The sequence below is a fragment of the Cervus elaphus genome, chromosome 13 (assembly GCF_910594005.1).
Source record: "Cervus elaphus chromosome 13, mCerEla1.1, whole genome shotgun sequence".
NCBI lineage: Eukaryota > Metazoa > Chordata > Mammalia > Artiodactyla > Cervidae > Cervus > Cervus elaphus.
The window spans coordinates 20167764-20194722 of record NC_057827.1 but is presented as its reverse complement, the minus strand read 5'-3'; the positions used below and the strand labels follow the sequence as shown (position 1 = coordinate 20194722).

Sequence of the window (26959 nt, the reverse complement as noted above, 5' to 3'; positions counted from 1 at the left end):
CAAGTTAAAAACCATCTTGCTTTTTGGAGGAAAAATAAGAAGAGTGTGTGTCACCGAACACTGGCCACTGGCCACCTTCTGGTGGTTCTGGGTGGCTAGTGCTATAGAGATGCAGGCCCTCCCCCAGCCCCGGGAGGAGGGACGTGGGTCCAAAGCCACTATAAACTGTTCTGTTGTAATAATGTCCCTTCCATACCAGCAGAACCACTCGCCCAAAGCCAAGTCAAAAGCAAACACAGATCCAGACAGGAACAGTAACAACTACTTCAGTCACAACTCTGTGAGTCTGTACCTATTATCTTGGAGAATAAGTCACAATAAGGCACCTTTATTCCAACAGGCCAGGTTGATACTTGAACTACTAATCATATTAAAATGAGAATGAAGTTAATACAATCATCCATTTATGCCTTAATGCCACTGCAGACATTAAAAAGATGAGGCCTCCAGTAAGTCATGAATTGAGACAACATCCCATTACCACAGGGCAGCTACTTCTGTCCTCAACTCAATTTTAAGATGAGTTTTGTATCAGGAGATGGTGAAGAAAAAACAGAAACACCAGGAGGGTTTTATACCCTTTATTTCAGCTTCCTGAATACATGATCTCTCAGCAAAGAATGTAATGTACAATACTCTCTCTGATGAGAATTTGAATCTTGGTATCAAGATCCCACACTGCAACTACTCAGGAAAAAAAAATCTATTTTGAAAATAAAAAAAAAATTGGGGCTTCCCAAAGACACCTGTCTGTGGCAAACATATGGATCCAATTCAAGTGTATTTTTGAGCATCTCTGATTTACAAACACTCTGGGCCTGTAGCGTAACTTTCATAGCTCATTGATCTTCAACCTGTATACAGTTTCAGTATATCGTATTTGGCGGTAATCCTTTTGGCATTTTCTTCACTAAAAATGTATCTCAGTCTCTCTCTGTCCTTCATGAGCTTGACATTTTTGAAAAGCTCAGGGAACTAGTATTGGATAATGTTTGGGTTATCTGTACTATGGTAATACAAAACAGTGTCTTTGACAAAAGAGCATTATATGTGCAACTTACTTTCCTGTGTTTCAGAAATCTTTAAGGAAAGTGATAAAGTCAGGGAAGGGAGCAAGATGGATAAAACAAGTGTTAAAATAACACTTTGGAGGGTCCAGGTGAAGACTATGTGGTGTTAGTGCTGTTTTTTGCAACAATTTTAAAAACCAGAAATTATTTCAAAATAGAGTTTGAAAAAATAATGTTGGTCAGGTTTAGGCCCAAGAATACAATGAATTTAATGTGTTAAGGAGATTTTTATGTAGTAAAAGGAGAAAGGTCTCCAAACTGAATTCTGTGTCACCTTTTCTGTAAATGATCAGTCATTCATTCAGGGGAAGAGTCAGGCAAATGCTGTAAGGCAATGTCACAGGGTCTTAAAGCGAAAAAAATAAATGAAAGGGAAAATGTTCTGAATATATTTAATGGAAAAAAGTAGCATACTCACTGTCCAACCCAGAATGGCTGATTGTCGTTAATGAGAAGGATTTTGTCAGTGGAGAAGAAATGGCTGATGTACAGTAATTAAATCCCTGTTGTTTAGATCTGTGACATGTCTGTGAAAGAAATAAAGGTAAAACAGTTCTCAGTTCATGCTCTTATATTTCTAGGTTAGTACAAAACTTGACATTCCGACTCAGCAGAAGGAAGTAAGGCAGTACACAGAGGAAAAGACCACAAGCTTTGTAGGCCACAAAACAGCTGCTCAACTTCAGAGAAGCAATCGAGCTTTTCTGAGCCTCAGTGTTCTTATCTGTAAAATGGGAACAGTTAGAGTATCTACTGCTTATGGACATTTCGTATCCCTCCTAAGAGGGACATGTAAGGATGTCTCAAACTTCGTAAGCACTTAATACACATCTACTGAATGCACAGTCAGATAAAAATAACTTCACTGGAAATATCAGACTATGTATAGTGCTTGCCTTTTGAAAATTTAAATATCATGTACAGATATAATAGGATACCAGTAATATCATTCTGGGTCATGAATGGATGTAAGAGTTGGACTGTGAAGAAAGCTGAGCGCTGAAAAATTGATGCTTTTGAACTGTGGTGTTGGAGAAGACTCTTGAGAGTCCCTTGGACTGCAAGGAGATCCAACCAGTCCATACTAAAGGAGATCAGTCCTGGGTGTTCATTGGAAGGACTGATGCCGAAGCTGAAACTCCAGTACTCTGACCACCTCATGTGAAGAGCTGACTCATTGGAAAAGACCCTGATGCTGGGAGGGACTGGGGGCAGGAGGAGAAGGGGACAACAGAGGATGAGATGGCTGGATGGCATCACTGACTTGATGGGCATGAGTCTGAGTAAACTCTGGGAGTTGGTGATGGACAGGGAGGCCTGGCTTGCTGCGATTCATGGGGTTGCAAAGAGCTGGACACGACTGAGCGACTGAACTGAACTGAACTGAATATCATTCTGATGTTAAAGAGTTAGAAACAGAGATACAAATAGAAAAGGTTTTAAGATCACAAGCAAAGTAGGCTCTGCATCTGGATAGAAACCTAAATCGTTTTCACTTCCTCTTCTGAGATTAAACAGATTATATGCAAACATGTGGATGACTGCAACTCCCTTCGTAAATTCACAGCCACTTCAGGGCTGTGTAATCAGACCTACTGCAGAAGATCCTGCAACAAAACCCATTTCCGGTGACGGTGGGACTCCTCTTGTTTTGCTTGGAGAGAGGCCATTCTAATTGCTAAGTAACTTTAATTACCATAAATCCCTTCCCTTCCTAGCAGCCTGAAATCTGTATGTGCTGAAAGGGAAGCAATGAAAATCCGTTACTAGGGTGAACTTGACTCAGTTACACCAAAGACTTCTCATTATTTAGAGCATGTTCCACGGGTAACCATGGAGTCTGAGACAAACAGTTGCTATGTTTCGAATACAACGGTGAGGTCTGCAAAATGACGTCAGCTGAAAGGCAGAGACCTTCAGCAGGAAGCTGGCTGCTGGCGACTTGCGCGCATCAGAGATACAAGCGGCTCAAACATCCACTCTGAGGCTGCACACGCGACAGGCGGGTGAGCAGAGCCCCTGGCAGGCTGAGCACCGCCGGCAGGGTCAGCGCTTCATCTCGGCAGACTCAGCAAGGCCACTCACACAGACGGCCACCACTCAGACTCCCAGGGGCGTCAGTGCAGGAGAAGGCCATTGCATAAACACGATGAAGGAAACTGCCTCATCAAATGGCATCTACTTCAAAGTAACAGTGAGACTTAAAGTCTGCCATTCTGAGTTTAGTACTGTTCAGCTAGGAGCCAGTTATGGGGCCTTAGGCAAGTCACTTAAATGGGCTTGACTTTCTCACACACAAAGGCTTAAGCAGATTTTGAGGGGATTTACTGGCTCTAAGTAAACTCAAGTTTCGGTATTTTACCTGGTCCTACAAGTGATTTCCAAAGGACTCTCTACACATAAAATGCAACATGTTTTTCAGACGAACTTGTCAGAGATGCTCTCTGTAGTCACCAAATTTATTGTTTCCTATTTTCCCCTCTTTTCCTGTTACCACTGGGCTGAATAAATAGACACCATCTACTTTAATAACTATATTCTCCATATTCTTGTTATTTTTCTTAACTTCCAAGAAGCCACTAAGAGGGGACAAAAGGAGGCAAAATTCCTTTAGGCCTTCAATTTCATTTCCCTTAGACCTTCACATGACCATAATTGATATATTCATTACTAAGGTAATCACCTAGTGCTAGATTTAAAATATTTGGTCACATCATTGCTACATAGCAGGATGTAATAAAAAACTAGATTTCTACACAAAACCTTAGTCACTGATTCGAAGAACAGATTGTTTAAATTTCTGTTTGTTTAGTTTGAAACGATGCCTTATACTTCTACCTAAAATGAAAGTCACCTACTCAGAGACTGGCTTTTTAACTTTTTTGTTTAATTAGAAAAAATTTCACTTTGAAGTGTATCCCAGAATACTCTCAGAAGTTCATCCAGGTGTTAGTTTTAAAATTAATACCTTCTTAATTTTAAAAGTTTGCTTTGCTGAAATATTTAAATCTATGCAGATTAACGATATTCTTTAATTAGCATTGGGCTTCTCTGATAGTTCATTTGGTAAAGAATCTGCCTGCAACGCAAGAGACCCCAGTTCAATTCCTTGGTTGGGAAGACGTGCTGGAGAAGGGATAGGCTACCCACTCCAGTATTCTTGGGCTTCCCTTGTGGCTCAGCTGGTAAAGAATTTACGTGCAATGCAGGAGACCTGGGTTTGATCCCTGGGTTGGGAAGATCCCCTGGAGAAGGGAAGGGCTACCCACACCAGTATTCTGGCCTGGAGAATTCCATGGACTGTATAGTCCATGGGATCGCAAAGAATCGGACATGACTGAGCGACTTTCATTTTCAAGTAGCATTAAGTGCTAGAAACTGCTGTTTGCAACACTGAGTATGTGCGTAATTATACTACTAACCTTATGTGAACATTAAGTCTTGCCTTCTTTGTTCCTAATATGAGGAGGTATTTAGAGAAAAGAAACCAATCTCTGCCCCTCCAAATTAGCAACACACACCTCTCTCAGCCTTACCTGCTGATTAAACATTCCATGTTCCCTCTGGCCTGATTCAAGATCCTCTTCTGAGAGCGACACCAGAGAGTCACCCCTTTCCTGGCCACTGAAAGGGTGCCTGAGTTCTTTGGTGTTTGAAGAGTTTCCTTCGAGAGATGAGGACGGCTTGTTTCCAATACCAGCTCCTCCTGTCAAGCCTTCTAGACTGAAACTGAACACAAGACACGACAGTTAATTTATTCTGAGACTCAGAAAGGCAGGAGGGAACAAAGCCCCTGCACTTGTGTCTCCCCTGCCTGTAACTTTCTGTCACCCGGAAAAACCGTCTGCAAGGGCCTGGCCAAATGAGTGCCCCCTACCCTTCCCCCTGGATCTTGGTCGGCTGAGAAATATAAAAAAACCTCATTCAATTTACTCAAATGTTGAGCTACTTCAAGCCATTTTCTCAGACATTTTTCAATATACCATATGGATAGATCATATTATCTATTGATCTTTTATTTATGTTTTTTTTTAACCCTTGATCTGATGTGATCAATTTTTGTCAGAATCTGAAGCCTGCCGAAGCCAAAGAATTAAATGGCACAGAGAAAATACGAACATTAAGTGAGCTTCTGGAGACAAATAGGCAAGATCCAGACTTGCCCTTGCAGCTGTCAAGTGGACCTTTGTAACTTCACATTCGACTACAATCCAGGTAACACTTGTAACTTCACGTTCCACGACAGTCTAGGTGACCTTTGTAACTTCACAGGCATGCGTCCAGCCCAGAAACCCCACATCACACAGGCGCGTTACCATCTGTGCACACCTGCCCCGACAAGCACCGCTCTGGCAGGCTTCCTGAGAATGGTTAGTTGCAGACAGGCACACGGGACACCATAAAGGGCAAAAGTTGAAAAGTTACGGTGTCTAAGAGAGGTTTAATTTCTTTTTCCTTAATACTGACAAAGTGGGAGAAAAAAAGCAAACTTAAGGTTTGGTATTGAAAATGGGATCCCTGGAACAAAGACTGTGGTTTGCAGAGTGAAAGGCATTTTCTGTGAGGAGGAGGCTATAGAGAGAGGTTGGCCAGCTTTCATCCTTGGGGATGCTAGCCAGAATAAATCACGTGTGTTACCACTGGATCTCAGAATGCAGGGGGAGAGCACCACACCTTCAGTTACAAGCATGTGGAGTTGTATTTGAAGGCATAATGAAGCTCTTCGTTATCTCTGGCTCAAAGTTAACTGCTACAAAAAAAGTTCACGTATGCCGGTCTAGAAGGATTTCTATTTGCCCTTTTTCCTATGAATCACTTATTATGAACTGAAACCATATGCCTCTATAAATTAAACAATGGATTTTATTCTGATTTCAATATGATGATAGAAATCATGACTAACTCCTAGCAAACGTCTCTGTAAAACTCATTTTCAGTAGCAAGGGTAAGAAGACAGACTAACTGAAGAAGAAATTTAGTTTTCTGTTATGAATTATTTCTAAAGCCTGAGAAAGCCAGATCCTATGCTTACCACAACACTTAATCCTGAAAGTGATTAAATCTGGCAGCTTAGTTGCGAGAACAACATGTAATGCTGAGCAATCTGTGAGCTTAGAAACTAAAGCGATGACTGGATTTGGAAGCGTAATTAAGAAATGACTGCATCTTATTAGAGGCCTTATGTCTGTTACTGTTTTCCTCAGGATGTGCTAATTCCTAGGAGCTGGGAATTGGGATGGATGAAAACAGAGAGAAGAGGTCTACCACAGCATGGAGACAAGCCTGTGCAGAAAACAGCCGAATCTATAGCCACTTGAGACAAACAGAATGCATCGGGGACCAACATCCAGCTCCAAGGCTGCACCCCTTGAACTGGATAGAATACCCACAGCAGAGGCAGCAGAACACCATGCTCACAAACAAAGCAGGCCGCCATATGCATTCCAGCCACACACAAGCCAGTTCAAAGCTGAAAGCTAAGGTGCTGTGTTTTATGATTCCCCCTTTGGTGGCTGGACACATAACAATACCATACCTTCTGTAATTAAAATCAGCACTCAGGGCAGCAGAGTATTGCACACCAGAGGGACACCAGCTCATACTGGGGATGACATCAGAGGCAGAAACAGAAATGGAAGAGGAAACAGGGATGGGATTATTGGGTTTAAAAAGAAGGGACACAGTTAGAGACAGGTGGATTTTTTCTGATCATCAAAAAATTAGGAATGTAACATTGATTTAGAATTTAGAAAATGGACAGAACAAAAAACACAATTCTTCTATTGATGTCCATCTACATAATATGTTAGAAATGACTACATGAACTCTTTACAGGTTAACAAGTTCAGTGTTGGAAACCCCAGAATTCCTCCTAGGAAATTCTGAACAGAGTACCCACATTCCCTGAGGCTTCCTGGCTCACAGCAGTGTTTCAACCCCACTACTAAAGGACACACTCTCTATACTGCCCACCACTCTTCCACCCATTTAGGCTAGGATGCTAAAGATAAAGTATGTAACAATGGTCCTGCTTCCCTGTATTTTAATAATGAAGGGATGTCTTTCCTTGAAAAGGAATTTTATAGTACTGACCAAAGGGTCCCCTAATTTTGGGTCCCCTAATTTCTTGTGGAAAATCTATTTTCCCACAAGATTAAAAAAAAAAAAATCCATTTGGTCATCTATTTCCTTGACTATCTCAGCACTTACATTTATTCTCATGCAGTATGAACAGAAAATCTGGGGTTGGAAATGGTAAGTGAACATAAGCAGACAAAAAATAACCAACTCAGAGTATCAGGTACTCTGTAAAAGGAGCTGCAACCATAGGTCAGGATTTTTGATTAATAAAAGCTATTATTTAAAAGAAAATACACTGCTACTATTTCAGCCTTAAAGTTCTAAGTGACATGCTTTTGTTTTCGGAAGGGAGATAACAATAAAACTAATCTGCTCCCTGAACCTTCAATGGGAAGACCTGCAGACACCAAAAAAACCAACCAACAAACAAAAAGAAAGCTAAAAAGAAAACACAAACAAACAAACAACCCCCCCCCAAATAAAAACCACCTTGTCTTGAATACATACAGCTGATAACTTTATGCTGACAAGTGGAAGGTTTTCATAGACAAAAAAAGACAAGGAAAACGATGGGAAAACAAATGAGCTAACCCTATCGATCTTCTAAAAGTAAATCTTTAAAATAATACCATTAAAAATAAATTAAAAGGTAAAACACTTTAAATCAGATTATATTAATAGTACAAAGCTCACAAGTACAAAAGCAGAGCGTGGAAGTACACAGCTGAGACATGTCTCTACAAGTCTGCTAAGCAAGACCAGACTGACTTAGGGTTTACGTGTGAGGGAAGCAAGCCTTGATACAGTTTACAAACACACATGAGATTCACAAGTCTGTTCTTTGAAAATTATTAACTTAATTTTATACCTCTAAGCTGTTAGTAAAAAGGCATATTATGTCTACATGGCCAATTTACTAAGAACAGAAAGCAGAAAAAATTAGAAAGTGAATATACACGCCAATTTATTATTCACTAAAAATTAAATAATGTCTTTCTATGGATTTTAAACATCCCTTTACTCAGAGACTGGGATGAGATTTAGGATAAAGAAGATGAGTAACGGAGCCAGCAGGAATGTCAGAAAACCCTAAGGATCCGGGGAGGAAGCTGCAGATAGTCCTAGGGTCGCAGAAACCCCTTTCACAACGGTAAGAGTACTTTTCAGAGCATCCTAATTTCCTCAGTTCCTCAGCTGGGAGAGTAACATTTCATGGTTCTTTAGCTTTGAGATTTAGATAGTTCCAGATTAAAAAAAAGTATCCTGATGCTCCACCTTTAAACACTTGCTGAACTGTTTCCATTTTAGTAGCTAAGGCTTAACACAAAATTTAAAACCGTAACTCCTGTTCTTCGTACAAAAATACGACAAAGGGTGAAACCGTCATTGAAGTGGCTGTGACGGCTTTGTCTACATGGTAACCTGGGCTGTATCCAGCAATGGGTCACCTTCCAGGGTTATCCAGGGCATGTTTTTAATAAGTCCATATTGAAGAGTTTAAGGAACAGTCAGACAAATAAATCTCTAAAGGTTTTAGATATGTCTACTGAAAAAGGCCTTTAATAACTTGTTCTCCTGGAGACAAACGTAACCAGGCTTATGATTATCTGAGATTCATGACAACACTGTGCTTGAGCTCAACTGTGTGCCTAAAATCTGAAATTAAAGGAAACACCCACTTAAAAAGACCAGGTAGGCAACAAAGATCATTATCCGCCCACTTCCTAAAAAGACAGCCTCAGCTAATAATCTAAAATATCTCTTTGCAAGTATCTCCTAATATGAGACACTAACCATAATCAAACCATCATTTTCAGATTTCTAGACTTTTTCCAAAAATTGGAAAAGTCACAAATGACTCCTGTACAGGGAATGTACTGATAAAACAAAAACTCAGCATTTGAAAAAATTAAAGCAAATCAGGACTTTTCAACTAAAAATGACTTTTCAGCTGATAAATTACTGCAATTTTCAGCTTCAAAATTTTATGTGACCAAAAGTCAGTATGGGATTGAAAGACTGAGAGGAGCCCTGAGAAATGAGGAGCACATCAGCGGTGGACGGGAGACTCCCAGGCGGCTAAAGAAGAAAGGCTTTCACCACATTACTGAAGAGTGCGCTGAAAATAGTTTAGGGCCTGGCATGTGAGCACGCTTCTATTTTCGGTTCTTCCTCTCCCCCTTTTCTTGGGAAAGAAAGAAAAAGTACTCCCCAGGGTCCATTACCTACGCACAACAGACACTTCTTAGACTCCTCCTTAGATAAAGCTGGGGAGACCCTACTATCAAAGTGATCTGAACACCAAAAAAAACCAAAATGGAAAAATATTTAACTTTTTTTTTTAAAAATAAAAGTAGAACAGGAAAAAACTTCAAATTCGAGAAGCCATTTCATACAGGACGGACATTAGCAATTAGTACCTGTATTTTATTTGTCTGAAGCAGACAGAACTTTTTTAAAATTAGACTGTTTAATCGTGGATGAAGCAGAATGAGATGCTTGTTAGTAAAATAAGCTCAGAGGCAAACAGTTAGTCCATCAAGTTAGTGAACTCTGTACCTTCTCCTATGAATGGGAGGTCTCCTGACAACATCCCCAAGAACTCGCATTGAACTGAAAATGAATGGTGGAAGAGGTCAGTGTCCAGGTGAAACAAAATGGATACAAACGCATGAAACATACAAACATCACACCAGGAAGAGACAATCACCAAAGAGAAATGGTTTGGGAGTAAGGGAATGAAAGAATGTGGAATAAGGAAAACATCATCACCAAAAAGGCCTGATAATCTCTGAGCAGGGCTACTTTAACTCCTTGGAGCATGGAGGGGACAATCAGGTGACCAGGAATGAGGTTTATTAAGTTATAAAAGCAGAAGGACTTTATAAAGGCCATCCAAGAATAACTTTAGCAGGGTTTTCTTAAAGACTTTAAAATTCAGGTAATTCTCTATGCAGGCAATACTGTGAGAATTAGTTAAACTGATGAAAATGACCCCTGACTCTCATTCCATTATCTCTAGAGGTACTAGGACAGTGGTACCAGGCAATTCTGAATGGTAACTGCAAATAGGAGAGTCCATGATATTATACAGGCTGAAAATACAAGCAATTTAGGTGATAGGGTTCTAATTGTAGCTCTATCCTAAAATCACCATGTAATCTTGGGCAAATCTTTTAATCTGAGCTTCAATTTCCTCACTGGAGCAACATGATGCATACAGTCACATCTAGCTTGGAAATTAAAGTCATGCATGGCAAAGGGATCCATCGTGGTTTATAAAGGAAAACAGATTCCATATAAAAGGAATCCTTTCTCAATGTTGTTGTCATTTAGGACATGTGTATCCTGTCAAGCAGATTCTCTTGCCTCAGGAAGGGAATTCTGCCTGCAGGGATCATTTTCCCATCCTTATTTTCCCATATGAATGCTTAAAAAAAAAAAAAAAAATTTACAGCTTGAACAAAGCTGGGAAGGAAAGCTTTTACAAATTGCTTTTAAAAGCTAGGATTTCAAATACATAAAAACTGCCCATCAGATAGAGCAACTGCTTACGTTATTTTTAAGGTTTGCATCGTAAACTGTATCCCAGAATAAAATGGGAGTTGTAGAAAGGCTGCTTGACCAGGAGACTGGAAACCTGGATTCCACTGACATTGTGTAAATGGTTTAAACTACCTATGTAGTCGCACCTGCAAAAATGGGGATGCCACCTGACTCATGAAGAGGATGGGAAAATTACATGAGACAATGTGTTATTACAGGAATCTAAAAGGGTAGCAAATCAGGAGGGTGTAAGGTACCATATGAAGGCAGGACTTCTTTCACCTTGGGGCCTCCAGAACCTAGGCGTGCCTGCTGCGCTTAATACATGTTGGCCGAATTAAAAAACACATGAGTGAGTGAATGTATCAGATTACATGTACTTACAGCTGTGAAATCTCAGCCAAAATATTAGGAGGCCAAGGAAGTTTTAAAAAGCAAACAAGCCAGTAACTGCTCCAGATGAACTGTTTATATCAGTTGTTTTACAATTGTCAGCCTCCTTCCCTGGCTGTTTGTCCTCATTTAGAAAATAGCCTTGGAGTAGGCACACTTTTACACATATAGTAGGCATCATGGCACCTGTTCTTTCAACTTAAATTCACCTAGGCAGCCAGTGGTTAGAAACCAAATCCACATTTTCATACAGCCTGCTTGGGAAACTGAGAGTATGAGACTCACACAGAGACCCCCAGACTGAATGATACCTGGAAAAACAGTAACAATTTAATAATTATTATGATCTCTTTAACAGTTAAGTGCTGGTAATTTAGACTTTATCAAAACTTTCTAAACTAGAAACAGATGGCAAATCCTATGAAGCACTGTGAAAAACTTGTGTTGAGACTGTAAGATTTCAAGTTTCTTAATTCAAAATTGACATGAAACTATTCCCTTCAGATTTTCTAACCTCTCAATATTATGAACAAATCTGGCCTAAACAAATGCTACACCAGTTAATGCTACACCAGTGTTTAAGCCACTCTGTGACTTGCATATTTCATTGTAATCTTTACTCTTACAAACACTCTGAAAGGCAGGTGTTTTACAGATGGGAAAATTAAAGCTCAGAAGGGTCAGGTAACTTGCCCAAAGTTATCCAAGTAGTAAGTTTCAGAGCTGGAGTTGGAACATAGATTTTCCTGATTCCAAAGCCTATATTCTTTCTTCTATACCATGGTGTCTCCTGAAAACGTTCACGAACGGTAACACCAAATCGAGAGCAAGCAGACACTGAGAGGAGACGAACGGCCTGCCGCCTCACCTCCGGTGGTTCATCTCTGCGTCGCTGGCTGCGTTCTTCCCGGGACCCCAGCTGTGCCTCCGGAAAGGGGACAGAGAGCGCATGGAGCTCCGCAGGACGGAGCAGCTCGCGGGCACCTCGGTGATGCTGTCCATCTCCTCCTCCTCCATCTCACCCGAGCCAGCGGGCTCGCTCTCGCTCTCTCGACCCTCAGCTCCCAGCCCATGGCTGTAGAAGCCGTTGAGACACTGCGGGTCTCTGGACCTGTTCAAACTGGAAACCTGGGGGAGGGACACATCGCTGCCGTGGGACGAATGTTGGTCCAGGGACGCCGTGTCATCGGTGGAGGAACTGGATCCAGTGACATCGCAGGCCAGCTGCTCCTCCTCGGGCTGCAGTGGAGAGAAAGCAAGAATGGTCGGAAACGGCAGGACCGAGGCGCCTCGGCCACTCTCCACTGAGTCAGTGCCTTTACAGGCTGGGGAGAGGCAACATCACAGCTGGCTTCAAACAGCTTGCTTTCTTAAAGCACAATCACAGATGGATTCAAACCGCCTCCAGTCAAGGTACGGTCCAGGGTTATACTCTTTCTACCCTTTACCAGAGGTGCAAAATGGGAAATATATTGTCTTCCCTTTCTTGCAGAGGAAAAGATCTAATTCCGGTCAGTTATTTTCAGTCAATACTATCAACTGAAATGAAGGGAACCTATTCTGAGGTTTCTGATGTATGAAAACTCTAAATTCATACCATGTAAAGTTAAATTTTTTTTTTATAAGCCTTAACTAAAAACAAGGTAGCGTGCTTGACTACAGCAGTGATACACAGAAGTTTATATTCAAAAAGCAAGTCTATTTTCAGTGGCATTTTCAAAAATGCAGAACAGCTTATGATCCCACCTAAAATCTGTCACAAATGTCCAGATTCTGGGCCACAAATACCTAAATGCAAGAAATTTATCCCCCCTTTTTTCCTTTAACCGGGTACTGGCTGAGTTTTATCAAGCCAAACTGTACCTAAAATAATCAGTCCTCTGCAGTCTTTGATAAAGTGATGGTGCTCTTTCCCTGGCCAACTTCTAGAGCCTACCAGGAATTGTGTCATTCTGATGCAGCAGACTGACAATCTCTACCTGCTGAAAAGCACCAGAACACATCATGTGATGTGTGAGGGAAAGATGAGCGTTGTGGCATTCAAAAAATAAGACTGCCCAGAAGATAAGTGTCTAAAAGACGCATGCTCACACTCTCAGCTACACAGGTGGGCACTGTACTGTCTTCGTATCTTTCTTGTGCATTCTTACGGGATAGGGAGCAGGAAACAGAGACTGTGATTCCTCCCCGCCCCCTTCTTCAGAGTATTTCCCTAATTTGCCAATCTATTTAGTTTTAATTAGGAGTAAAGAAACTTACAGTTCTTCAAAAGAGATTTCAAAAATTATAGAAACTCATGAGCCCTTTTAGTCTTGAAACAGAAAATAACTTCTATACTAAAGAGGCTGCTTCTTTAAAGGCTTAACAAAACACTTCAAAAGCACTCTACCTTCTCAAAGCAATCTTTATGCCCTTGGGGCTGGATCTCACCAGCTCTTACGAGGTTCTTCTTCCTACTCTCTAGAATCCAGTTCCCCAGCTTAACTGCTCTTTGAACAATCAGTGAGGGATGAGACTGAGGGAGATGCAAGGCGCTGGAGAGTCAGAACTGTGAGGCCCAGACTGTCTCCTGGGCTCCCCCAAGTACAGCAAAGGCAAGATCTGAACGCAAGCTAATTCCAACTTTTAAAAACGCCCTGCTTTATTATTTATTACTATCTTCATCACTTAAAAAACAAAAACAAAAGGACTCTGTAAGAAATAAGATCTCCAAGTCTGTATCAGAAGTCCTCAGTGTTCCTTTCAACTGGGCCACACTGGGCCATATATTTTTATTTTATAGTAAAATGAAACTATACTCAGTAGATTCTAAAATAGGGTAAGTTTTGGTTTAAAATAAAATTGTCAATGACTCCTTTCAAGTTAGTGAGGAGTGACCTGAGCATCCTACAGTTTCTATTCCTGGGGCCACACTCCATCGAGAGGAAGAATATAAATGGTCATGAATAGCAACTTCAGAAGACACTTATAGGATGTCTTAGCTTTTTCACTGGAATGGGTTGAATAGTGTCCTCCTCAAATTCACATCCTTCTCAGAATGTGACCTTATTTGGTCGGGTCTTTGCAAATGTTGTTCATTAAGATGAGGTCATACTTCACATGAGAATATTTCCTGAATCCCAAAGGAGTAGATTCCTTGTAAGAAGACAGAGCAGCCCCTCGGATACATGGCTTTTAGGACCCCCTGCCTCCAGAACTATGGAAGAACAGTTTTGTATTGTTTCAAGCCACCAAATGTGTGGTAATTGGTTACAGTGGCCCTAGGAAACTAAAGCTGCCTAAATGTCTAATTCTCAAAGCAATATCGAGGGACAAACAGAATAGGCCAACAGAAGAGAAAAATATGTGATAAGTCCGTGTTAAGATACATAAGCAAGGCTTCAAAAGAAGTAAAAGTTTCCATTTATCCATGTATCACACGTTTTTCTTACAAGTTAGCTCTTTCTAGTGCGGAAATGACTTGCAGATGGGAAAGCAGGTACTTCTCTTTAACAAGAAGAAACCTGCCTAGCATATATCGTCAACGTGGTCTTATTCCTGGTGTATGCTTTTAACTCTGATCTTAATTTTTAAAAAAACAAAAACCACAAACTAAAAGACAGGGAGTTGTTTTGTTTTGTTTTTCATAGTAACTGCATGATTTCTTTGCATTCCTGATTCTGATTTAAGAATGAGGTTCAGACAGTATAATATTCTTACACTCAAGTATTTTCATGAGCCGGTAATTGCAACTTGAAAATGGAAAAATAGGACAAATACAGAAGTTACGAGAGAGCTTATTTATTAAGTATTTGAGGCAAATGGTTTTAACTTTAGATTGAATCTAAAGAAGGCTATAATACTCTTTTCCAGGTTTGTGTTTTTTTTTTTTTCTTTAGTGTTCTCAAGAGTTTCCCAACTTCATCACATCCTTATACTACTTTGCAGACTAGAAAGTAGTCAGTGGCGTAATGAGAAACCAAACCTGGAATATGGCCATGGCCCTTCTACAGCGAGGTATGTGTCTAGGGATGAGCCACATGATAATCTTCAGAGCTAAAGAAGTCAGAAATTAATGTAAGGTCTGTGTACAAACATTACCTATTTCAATCAGGGATAATAGAGGAAAAAAGAAAAACAGGGCTTGTTTGTTTTAACTTTTGAGGGTTTTTTTTTTTTTTTGCAATGTTCCCTTTCCAGTCTCTGAATGTGTAGTGCTAAAGCTCTCAGAGAAAGCTGCCAAAAAGCAGATGGGAAAGGTACGATTTACACCATTCTTCTCCCTCCTCAGAAAAGTACCAGATCTTGGGGAATGCTGCTTTTCTATTTCTATAAATTAGCAGGGGGAATGGTTTCTGACACAGAACAGAATGTTCCATGCCTAGCAGTTAAGCCCCTCTTAGAGTCTGAGCCGGTCTGTCTTTCTTTAGAGAGGTCTTCTCTTAGAACACCTGCTAGTTACATGACTTTCAAGACTCAGGACATTATTCCTGGTGGTCTGGAGGAATGGTGCCATGGGATCAGTTTAACTAACAAATATTTTAAAACTTAGTTTTGAATCCATGTCAATCAAATGTACCAGTTAAATTGACCCATGGCACCATTCCGCCTGAGAGTATCAGGAGGGATAAATCAGGAATAATATCCCAAGGCCCACATATATACACACACATATGTTTATATGGACTAAATATTACATTTAAATACATAAGTATTTATATATAAATACAGTGAATATATAAGAATGAAAATACATGTGTGTGTATATATATATATAAAATATTTTTTCATTTTTAGAAGCAAATGGCCAAAAACAACTGTGATGAGTATTAAGACTGGGTGAGGGCAGAGAAGAAGAGACGCTAAAAGGTAGACACAGGAAGGAAGGGGTGAATGGAGTCATGTATGGGCTTGGCCACCTACTCAGTATTCTTGGCTGGAGAATCCCATGGACAGAGCCGATGGGTGGGCTACAGCCCACGGGGCCACAGAGAGTCAGACACGCCTGAGCGACCAACACACACGCATGCAAGAAAGCAAGCTTACTGGGGAGACGAAGACCACGTCTGAACCTGAGGCTGACAGACGAACTCGTCCTCTCTGGAGTTTTCATAACTGCTTTTCCTCCTGCATACAGCAGGATGGAACACACACAGAAACTATCACCTCTACCATAAGCTTCTCTTTCCTTGGGGTTAATAAAATTATGAATATCTGCAAATGGTGATCAGGCTAGAAAAACCCACTAGGTGTTGGAGAGAACGCCCTCTGAGCTTTCCAACACTGACCTTCCGGCCTCAAGGGCAGGGCTGAACTGACAGACTGACCCGAGGACACTTAGGTTTTGCTTAATCTAAGGCCAAATAAATTAGGGAAAATGAAATTACAAAATAATTACATAAATAAAAGTTAACATAGAAGTCTAAAATAAATGATGCTTACAAAAAGCTTGAGAGAATCTATTACTTAAATATACGTGCATTATAACTATTACATGAATTTGAATGGTAATGATGTACTAGATACTCATCACTGTGAGGCTTTTACCAAGAGATTTAGATGTATGATTTCTTTTAATCCTCACAACTGTTTGATTTAGTAGCTATTCTTATTTGCATCTGATGAGAAACCTGAAGCTCAGTAAGGTTACATAATAAACTCAAGTTTCTGAGGGACAGACTCTTTTTTTTCTTTGTCTATTTCCCTTCTTCTCCAAGCTCTCAGGTGATTCTAGGTTCAGCTAGGATTCATACACCTAAAATACATGATTTTTATTTGTCAATTATAACTCAATAAAGTTGGGGGGAAAGTCACTGAATGGTACCCTCGAGACCATGTACTTCATTTTATGTAAACATTATAAAAAAAATCTTACAAATACTGAATTCTAAGTATTGACAAGTGGAGTGCATTAATATCTATAACTTTGAAGTGTATTAAAGAAATTAGATGACCTAATGGAAAGAATGAGGGACAGATGTATAATTATGTAATGAAGCAAATAATAAAAGGTTAATTGTAGAATCTAGGTGGCGGGTATTCACCGCAGAATTCTTCCCGCTTTTCTGTTTCAAAATTTTAAAAATAAAAGTATTGGGGGAGAAAAAATGCCTGACTGGCTTTCTTAACCAGAGTTATACCATGCAGGTATGATATAGATATGTACATGGAGAGGTGTAAACACTATACACACTTATATATATAGAAATCTAGAAATAGCTATGCATTTTGTATCTTACTACTACACCTGAAGGAATCACCCTTAACACTGCCAAAATACTAGTCCTTTAATTTTCATTCATTTATTCAAATACTTATAAATTATTATCTGTTATAGTATACTCAAGGCCCTTGGACATGTGCCTTGAAAATAAAAGCATATATTTTAAATGCCTAGTATATGCCAATCACTTAATCCATTTATGTGCTATGCTGATGGCAAACACTAGCCCCACTTCACAGTTCTGAAATTACAATCATTTCAATACTTGTGCATTAAGAGTTCACAGGTTTTCTAATTTGGATTCTGTAAATATATTTACTTTTATCGGAAAAAGTTTAAAAAATTTAAGGTAAATTTTTGGCTTGATGTTTAAGTACTTGAGAGCAATTGACAGCATACAAAACAAAGGATTTTCCTTTAAGAGCTAGCATGTTGGCGGAGTCACTTTGCTTTTTCTTAATCAATTGTGGATAGTATCTTATGATTGCGGGGGGGCGGGGGGGGCGGGGAAGAAAACAAGGTGTAAGGGCTTTGTCCTTGGGAAAAAGAGGCAGCAACTATTAGTATAATTCTGTGGGCTTCAATTACCTTTTGGGTAGCAGAGTGGGCCAGATCATGTATTATACAATCACATTTTCTTTCTTAGCTAGGGCCAGAAAGAACCCTAGGATTTCTTCTCACTTTAAAAGCAAAAATTAAATTTTTATGCTACTGATCTATGGAAAAGCCAAGACCTCAGGAACCAGCAAATATCCATCAGAAAAAAACATGAAGCTCGCAACACTCACCAAAGAGTCATATTTGCCAGGAGGCCGGCATGCCAAGTGGAAACATGAGGTTAAGGTGGAAAGTTCTGACAAACACCGTGGGCTGACATTAAAGAGCTTTCTGTAAGGCCAAAGTCACACAAGTGGCTGCAGGAAGTGACCTAACGTACCACTCGTGGTTCACAGAAAAGGATGGCGCAATGCCTTGCCTACAGATTAGTCTTTAGAGAAGGGAGTGTGGGAGGGCTGGAGCCTGCAGAGAGATTCCGGGAGGGTCTGATGCTTCACAGCAAATGCTGTGTGGATGACCACAGGGGAAGGCCTTTAAGGAAGTAGCTGATGGCCTGTCTGCCACCACTGCCATGCTTCTGTAAAAAGCACTGGTTACTGAAGCAGGTGCTTAGAGATTAAGAGCAAAATCAATGAGTGGATTTCAGAGTTGGGCCTAGCTACACATCTCAATGTTGTCACTTACTAGCTGAGTAATGTTGAGTCAACCTCTTTACCAACCAGAGTCTGTTTCCTCAGGGGTATAATGAGGATAAAACCACCCACCTTGCAGGGCCGCTGGGAGCATGAAATGAGATCACCTATGTAAAAAAATTCTGTTCAGTGCCTCACATAAAGTAAGCACCTTGTAAACGTTAGCCTGTCCGTCTCCTTTTCCTCTCACATGTTAACCCTTGGTTTTGTGAATGCTGGAGAAAACGTGGTTGCAAAACCTTTCCTGGTCACCAACCGCCGTGACAGGGTAGAGACACTAAGAGAACGACCCTCCAACCTCACCCCCGGCCGCCAGACATTCTCATGCGAGTGTGAAGAGGGGAGAGTGTCTCCGCCATTTCCAGACTTTCCGAGGAGCCCCAGCACAAAATGCTGGTCAAAGTTTAGTCAGGGATGTATTTCGGCTTTTAAAAATGCTTCTGTGCTGTCGTCCTGGAAAAAACTCTTAAAATCCAGTGCTGGCCATTTTTTATAAACAAAACCTAAATGATTTTGGCAGGTTGGAATAATTAAGTAGTAACATGTAGTCAATTCTAATTCTCCTCAGCTAGGAAAACCATTCAACTTAGAGATGGCAACATTCAGGGCAAGCTGGCATGCACCTAGGAGGTTCAAGCAAGTGTTTCTTCATGGAGGAAACTTTACAATTGGTGAAAAAGTTTTTTACAGAGAAAACTGTCACACGTATATAAATGCTGAACAAATCCTCACATATCCAGGGCCCAGTGTGAGTGATAACCAGTGATTCCATCTTAAAACTGGAACTTAAGAGATAATATCTAATGTATTCACTGATGCCTTTTGAGAGACAGGCACCTAGAGAACGGCATTCCCCTTGGGGAGAAGCAGACACTTTTAGGAGTCCTTACAGTGCAAACCTCAAAATCACAGTGGAAATCACCTAAATTCTGTTGGCTAAAAACAAAGAAGAGATCATACTGATGTCCTCCTCTGTAAATAACTTCAGAGAAGGATAGCTCTGCCAAGGTAGTGGACTTTTCTACTTTACTTCTCCCCCTTCTACGAGGAATGACGACAGGAATGCTGAAGTCCCTGAGTCTTTCCAAGGCCCCCTGGAAGGGAAGGAACACAGGAAAGGGAAAGAGGCCAAGGGTAAGGGGAGGCCCAGCGGACACATGAGCGCCGCTGAGCAGGAGGGAGGGAAAGCGCAGGTAGGCTCAGAGAGGCTTAAGCGTGTTCTGGCCCAGAGTCCCAGAAGGCCTCTGGCGTAGAGACCCAGCACCATCAGCCTGCCTTCAGGACCTGATGAGCCACTGACCCAACCGCCCGCCGCTTCTCCCACGAGCTCCTCACAAGGGCGTCGGCACGGCCGCTGTGTGTCTGCCCCTCCCCAGCTCTCTGTTAAGACAACCCGCTGCAGCAGGTTAACAATACCATGAGCTGACCCGGCTATGGGAAAGGCCTCTATTCTTGGGAGACAAAACGGACCTTGCGGCAACTAGACGCAAACCTAAGTTAAGAGAGCGTGTCTTGGAGCCTCAAATACTATGAAAACATGAAGTGACTCATGTGGATGGGTGTGGCTTTCCACCAGGGAGAAAGCTGGATTCCCGAGCAGAGGTCTAGAAAGTTCCAATTAAGCAGGCAATGAGGAGGGCTGACCTCACCAAGCTCAGCCGTGAGCTTCAGGCCTGAACACATTAACCAGCCAGGACTCTGTGGTGAGCTTATTCACATGACGTCTTACAGTCTATCCCGTGGTCCTTCCTACCCCCTGAGAAGCAGTCACCGTCATCTGACTTCTAATTCACTTGAAAGGAACGTCCATTGCTTTAGGCCTCAATGTGAGCTTCACAACCTGCATGGAACCAGCCATGATTCTATAGAAAAGAAAGTAGTCAAGGCCTCTTTCTAAGGCCCGGCCACCTGGAGCTGCATTCTCCAAAAGGGAGCCTTTACAAGTCTCTGAGATCGTGTAAGAGATGAAGGCTAGCCAGAGGCGCACACTGAGGCCAACGGTACCTTGGAGAAGACAATGCTGTCCACGTCTTCACCGGGTGAGTGAAAAAGGTCAGAATCGCTCCCAGATTCTCTTTTAAGGACACCTGGTTTTGAGGCACACTCTCGGCCCAGTCCAACATCCAGGAAGCTGTCACATTCTGAAAAAGAAAATTCATTCAACCACTGCTTAAAAAAAAAATCAGTTTCTTTTCATTCCAGCCATCAGCCTTTTAAATCGATCGACTACCCAATCTTTCTCTTGCTGTATTTTTTCTATTTTTTTTTAAAATTGATGTATTTTAATTGGAGGCTAATTACTTTACAATATAGTAGTGGTTTCTGCCATACATTGACATGAATCAGCCATGAGTGTACATGTGTTCCCCATTCTGAACCCCCCTCCCACCTCCCTTCCCATCCCATCCCTCAGGGTCAGCCCAGTGCACCAGCCCTGAGAGCCCTGTCTCATGCATCGAAGCTGGACCGGAGATCTATTTCACATATGATAATGTACATGTTTCAATTAAAAAGCTGTAAAGGACACAAATTTAGTGGCTTTCAATTCTCTGTTGATAACCTGAGTCTGTCACATAAATCATGGGCACAAAAATGAAAAAAAAAAACCAAAAAAAAAACAGTGATTTAGAACTGTAATAACACCTATGTATTTAAACATACATCTTTTCCTCTTGGTAGTTAGAGAATTTATTTCTTTTGCTACCAAACTCTGAAGTTCTTCGTTAGGAAACTATGTGATAGGGTGTGCAGGCAATTTCTGTCTTGAGACTTAAGTTCTTTCTGGAAACTCATTACTTTATCAAAATACTAAGATGAAAGACAAAGAGGAAGCATAACTAATAAGCATACCAGTGTATTAAACTTACAGATTTTATTATGCAATAACAGAAATGTAACTATTTAACTTTTCCTTGATAGAGCTGATATTGGATGAATAATGTGATGAAGAAAAATACATAATCTAGAATCTGTTTTCAGTTCAACAACTAGGATATGAACTCTGGGGAAGCAGACAGAGAGGGGCCTTGACAGAAATATTGTACTGGTGCCTCAAAGAATTCTCTGAGTGACTGAACTGAACTGAAGCAGACCTAAATTAGCTCAGTATTTAACCCATTCTCTCCCTTAACTCTGTAACCAAAAGGGACATGTGACCTGGTAACAACAGAGATTAAAACATTGGTACATAGTGATACCAAGAAAGATATCAACCTCCTTCAACAAGTTTTGAAAGATGAAGCGATTCCATTCTAGTTGGCATGATGCATGACTTGGAAAACACATGTAAGTTTATCAAATCTTCAGGTGCTACTAAGTGATGAATGAGGGACAGTTGTAGACAAGCTGGCTGCCTGGCAGTTCAAGAGAACTCTACCTGGAGGCTTTGCTTGAAAGGAAATTCAAGAGCAGCTGACAACACAAGGTGATGGCAAAACAGAAGACACTAGCAGTTTCGGGCTGTATTCACAGACAAAGCACAGACAGACAGACAGTGTACCAAGTCCCACACGGGGACAGTCTGGCCACGGCCAGCGGGTGCCACCGACGCTGCACCGCCACGGCTGGGTCTGTTCCTAGACAAATCAAACTGAAACACTGATAAACGTGGCAATGAGGTCATGAGAGTGGAAACACCCGAGATACATCCAGGCTGCAGAGGAGCTTGAAGAAAATGTGTCTGAGGACGGCTGAAGGCTCGCCCAGTGAAACCAGAGCTTCACTGTAACTAGGCTTCCGGGCCACAGGCTGACAGACACCTGAAGTCATCAGGGTCACTCACTAGAAGGGCTGGAGAAGAATGCCTGCCTGGGGCAAGAGGTCTTGAAAAAACTGTCTACACAGAAGAGGGAGTAGAGGTTGAACTAGATGATGCTAATGTCTCTTTTAATTCTTAGAATCTATGCTTAGACAATGTGCTTCCCAAGTGGCGCAGCGGTAAAGCGGTAAAGAATTTGCCTGCCAGTGCAGGAAACGCAAGAGTCGCAGGTTCAATCCCTGGGTTGGGAAGATCCTCTGGAGAAGGGAATGGCATCCCACTCCAGTATTCTTGCCTGGAGAGAATCCCATGGACAGAGGACCCTGTCGGGCTACAGCCCATGGAGTTGCAAAGAGTCGGACATAACTGAGCATGCATGCACATCACACACATGTTTAGACAGTAACTGTGTGTGTACATGTCTGTGTTCAGAGATAATGAGAAGAAAAAGGTTTTCTCATCTAAACTAATAAGGGATCATTAATAAATTATTAGCCTTGGATTCACATTGATGTTTGACAGGAAACAACAAAATTCTGAAAAGCAATTATCCTTCAATTAAAAAATAAATTTATTTAAAAAAAAATTATCAGCCCTGGATTAGCCAGGAATCTGAGACAAGGTCAAAAAGGCACTGCACCGATACAGGTCATGAATTACTTGTCAACAAAATTACCTTTTCTGTTGGTGAAGCATTTGACTGGGGATTACCCAAATAAAGAGCTGTTTCATGTTTGTGTGTGGGAGGGTAGGGGGCAGTTTATAATCCCGGGGTAGAAATGAATATATTAAGAGGAAATTTCAACACAGATGTATTAATACATAAATCACGCCACAGGAATTGAGGTGGGGCTTACAGATTAATCTGAAAATGTTTCTGTTTAAAGTAGAAAAGTAGTTCATTTCAATCTTGGTCCAAACTGTTTCTGTGTGTAGTTCAATGGGAATAGCCCTGCTTTTAAAAGCCTGGAAATCACAGGTATTCTAGAATTTTGGGTGTTTTTTCCCCCCTCACAGTTAAGAGTATGTACTAACTTAGGTGGAGTCGGTGGCTGTGATTTTTCTACTTGCTCCCCCCACCCCCACCATCCCGGCTTTCCCCACTTGGAAAAATCAAAAACTCCACTCTGCGGTTGAGGGGAAAACAGCAGGGGGAGGGGGCTGCCCAAGAGCAGAAAAGGCTGTCACAGCAACTACGCGGAGCCGTTCATCGTCCAGCTGGCAGGCAAAAGACCACGTCCAGATTCCAGACTGGAAAACGCAGCGGTTCAAGACATTCTAACGGAAAATTCACAGGGAAGGTCCAAACTCGGTCCCGGGAGGAACACCTCACCCAGGGAACGAACCTGAGTCTGGGATGGGATCCGGCGCTGACTGTCGAGCTGGGGCGGAGGCAAGAGGATGAAAACGAGGAAAAAGGGGAGCAGAGGGCCCGAAGGCGTTATGAAACCCCCACAGACGGGAGTGCGGGGACCCTCAGCTCACATGTGCTGGCAGGTTTTCAAGATGAATGGAATCTTTCTTCCTAATCCATAAGGTGGAGCATAAGGAAGGTATAAACAGGAACAACCATTGCTAGGTTTAGATGGAGTGAGGTGGCTTAAATCCGGATCTGACTACTAAAAGACCCCCAGGCAAGAAGTCATTCTTGACCTCTAAGACTCCTTACCAATGAAATAGGATAGTACGTCCCTCCCTAAAATAGTTGTAGTGATGGTGAGAAAGAATTTATACACTTAGTTAAGGACATCTGCACCTTGGCACACAGCAGGCATAATATGATACACACACCTACTGGGGTTAAAGCTTCATTAACCTATAACTTGTGATCTGACAAAAGTCTGGTAAGGACATGACAGTTTGTGGTGGGTCAGTCCTATTTTATGACCTGTTTATAAATCTGTCTCTTACTTTTGTGCTCTGAGCCACCACCTTTTTAAAAGCAAGCAAAATGTAATGTGCACTTTCAAAGTGCCTATCAAGTCACTTGGGCTTAAATTTTACATATGCAAACAAATTATAGTTGGGGAAGGGTAGGAAAACTTAGCAGCAGCCTGCTCACTGGGCTTTGCTGAACTATGTTAACCGTAATCCATGTGCACTTATTTCTACTTAATAAGTGTGCATTTATCCTGGACTGAAGATCATACAAGTGAAAGAAAGTGAAAGTGTTAGTCGCTCAGTCCTGTCCCACTCTTTGCAACCCCATGGACTCTAGCCCACCAGGCTCCTCTGTCCATAGGATTCTCCAGGCAAGAATGGAGAATGAGTGGGTTGCCATTTCCTTCTCCAGGGGATCTTCCTGACTCAGGGATCGAACATGGGTGTCCCACACTGTGGGCAGATTCTTTACCTCTGAGACTCTAGGAAAGCCTGAAGAGTATGCAAAGTGACGTTAAATAAAGGTTTTTATCTTATTTAGTCTAACACTATTGTTCTCTTGAGCTTTTGTTTAAAAGCAAAAGAAAGAAACCTACATGATTGAACGTATCTAGAATTCACAAGAAACTATGCCTACAATCATAATCTCAGGCCTGAAGTTCAGGAGCATAATTCAGGATTTTGTTAAACTGAGGTTTAAAAAGATTTGAAAGAATCAAAGTTTTTCAGGGGGCTGTGGTATGGAGAAAGTCAACAATATTTAAGATTATGCCCTGGGGAAAATGCTCAGGGGTTCAAATTCACCTCTTTTAAGGATTAAAAATAAACTGTGGCATGTGGAGAACTTTCCTGTGACTATTCTAACTGTGAGGCAACCTCTACAGGGCAAACAACTTCACGGCTTGAGTGGCTGAGAATAATTACACTTCTAGAAAAAGCCCCGAACAGCTAAGGAACTAAAACAGAGTGAGCAGTATACTTTCAAGTCGAAGATTCTAAGGGATTAGATGGGGAATGGGTCAGTTACATCTATGAGCAAGGTCAATCTTACAATATTTGGAGACCCTAAACACAACAGCATAATAATATTCTTTAACTTCTGTATGAGAGAAAAATAGAAAGAAAAAAAAATATTCTCATATTTGTTTCCAACACTTTCTTTGGAGCAAAGTCAGAGGGTTGAGAATCAGCAGGACACTTCTCTTTAGGAAGAGGATTTGAACCATCTTGTTCTTAAATTTCCTCCTACTACCATATATCCACAGCTAAACTGTTTCTAAAATGACCAGCAAATGAGAACTCAGTAATTTTTAAAGCAAGTCAGGAAAAACTGAAAAGGTTAACAGAGGTTTTGTTGGGTAAAGCAGACTCAAGAGCCCAAAATGCAAATTACCAGTTGCAAGAACAGGCGTAGGGTACTTGAGTTACTCACCAGTCATCTGGACTCTTCCCTTAAGGAAAGCCAGTAGGCTTCAGGGATGGAAGACAACAGAGCACAGACATCGGGAACAAACCTTGCGTCACAGTGAATTAGTGGCTCAACGTGGGTGAAAAGTCAGGACTCCTAACGACCACAACACATGCACTGTGTCATTAACCACCGAGGTCTTAAGGGCCTTTTACCCTCATCTAATGTCACTAGTACCTCGTGGGTGCTTAAGGAGAGCCTCAACTGCTGACAGTATTTCCAAAGATTACGATTCTCAATCTAGGCTACACAGCAGAGGAACCAAAGGCTCTTTTAGAGATCTGATGCTCAGACCACACCTCAGCCTAATTAAATTGGAATCGCCAGGGGGTAGGACCCAGACATCTGCATATTTTTAAAGGTCCCCAGGTAATTTCAATGCGCAGCCAAAATCAAGAGGCCTGAGATTAGTCTTTAATAACATATATTTATAGTTTTATCATATTAAGAAACCATTATCACATGTACATATATGCACAGCACGTATGCCTTCACAGATGAATTAATCAACCATAAAGCCACCTGTGGAAACTTACTACTAAAATAATTACACATTCATTTTCAGCTGTGAATAGATAAAAGGCCTAGAAACCCAAATCACGTAATACTCTTCTCACTTATCCCACTAATGCTCATGAAGGACAGATTGCCAACATTCTGCATTAGAGTGGGATGGTGGCTCTGGAAAAGGGACATTTTGGATGCAGTTATTCAAGCAAATCGGAAGATGGAGAATCCCCGCTTACCCGGGTTCTGCGTGGGAGCCAGAAGAGATGCTGCGTCAGGGCACGGCTCAATGGTACACCAGTTTTCTCGGTTTATCTGAAGGGAAAGAAAGAGAGATTGAGTAAAAGTCATGCGTAAAAAAGCAAAACGGAAAAAGACATACAAAGAGGAAGATCATGGTGCAGACAAGGGTGAAATAAAAAAAAGAAGTTAACAGGTAAAATGGATCAAATGTTGAACTACGTATTTCACATCCTGGTTTGCAAGTCAGAAAAAAAGTGCAAAAATAATTCCTGTTTATTCAAGGTTCACTGTACTTTGGGTATCAGGTTAAGAATTCTACATACATTATTTCAATTCATCCTAATAATTCTACATATATCATTTTATTTAATCCCCACACTAGCTCGAAGAAGTTTGTATTATTTCTCTTGCCAAAAAATAACTAGGCTTGCAGGACCTACACTTGTCAATTTCTGATCTTTGGTGAGAAGATGCTAAATTATATGGGTGAGAAAGAACAAGAGGTTTCCTAAACATGCTAAGCAAATAAGGTAGAAAGTTATGGGGCATTCTGTCAAATTA

General features: G+C 41.2%; 1 protein-coding gene across 14 annotated transcripts in view; it reads right to left on the bottom strand.

Annotated features, from left to right (window-relative positions):
• The window catches only part of AKAP13 (A-kinase anchoring protein 13), a 314895-nt gene that overhangs the window by 68703 nt on the left and 219233 nt on the right, over window positions 1-26959 (bottom strand). For 9 of the 14 annotated variants that reach the window (XM_043921539.1, XM_043921537.1, XM_043921536.1 and 6 more), the window contains 7 exons: window positions 26395-26470; window positions 20547-20683; window positions 11959-12329; window positions 9711-9764; window positions 6607-6672; window positions 4607-4799; window positions 1489-1597 (listed from right to left, as the gene is read on the bottom strand). In XM_043921539.1, the coding sequence (XP_043777474.1) occupies window positions 1489-1597; window positions 4607-4799; window positions 6607-6672; window positions 9711-9764; window positions 11959-12329; window positions 20547-20683; window positions 26395-26470 (1006 nt within the window). The remainder of the gene's footprint in view (window positions 1-1488; window positions 1598-4606; window positions 4800-6606; window positions 6673-9710; window positions 9765-11958; window positions 12330-20546; window positions 20684-26394; window positions 26471-26959) is intronic. The other 5 variants (XM_043921540.1, XM_043921543.1, XM_043921547.1 and 2 more) reach the window with 2 other exon arrangements.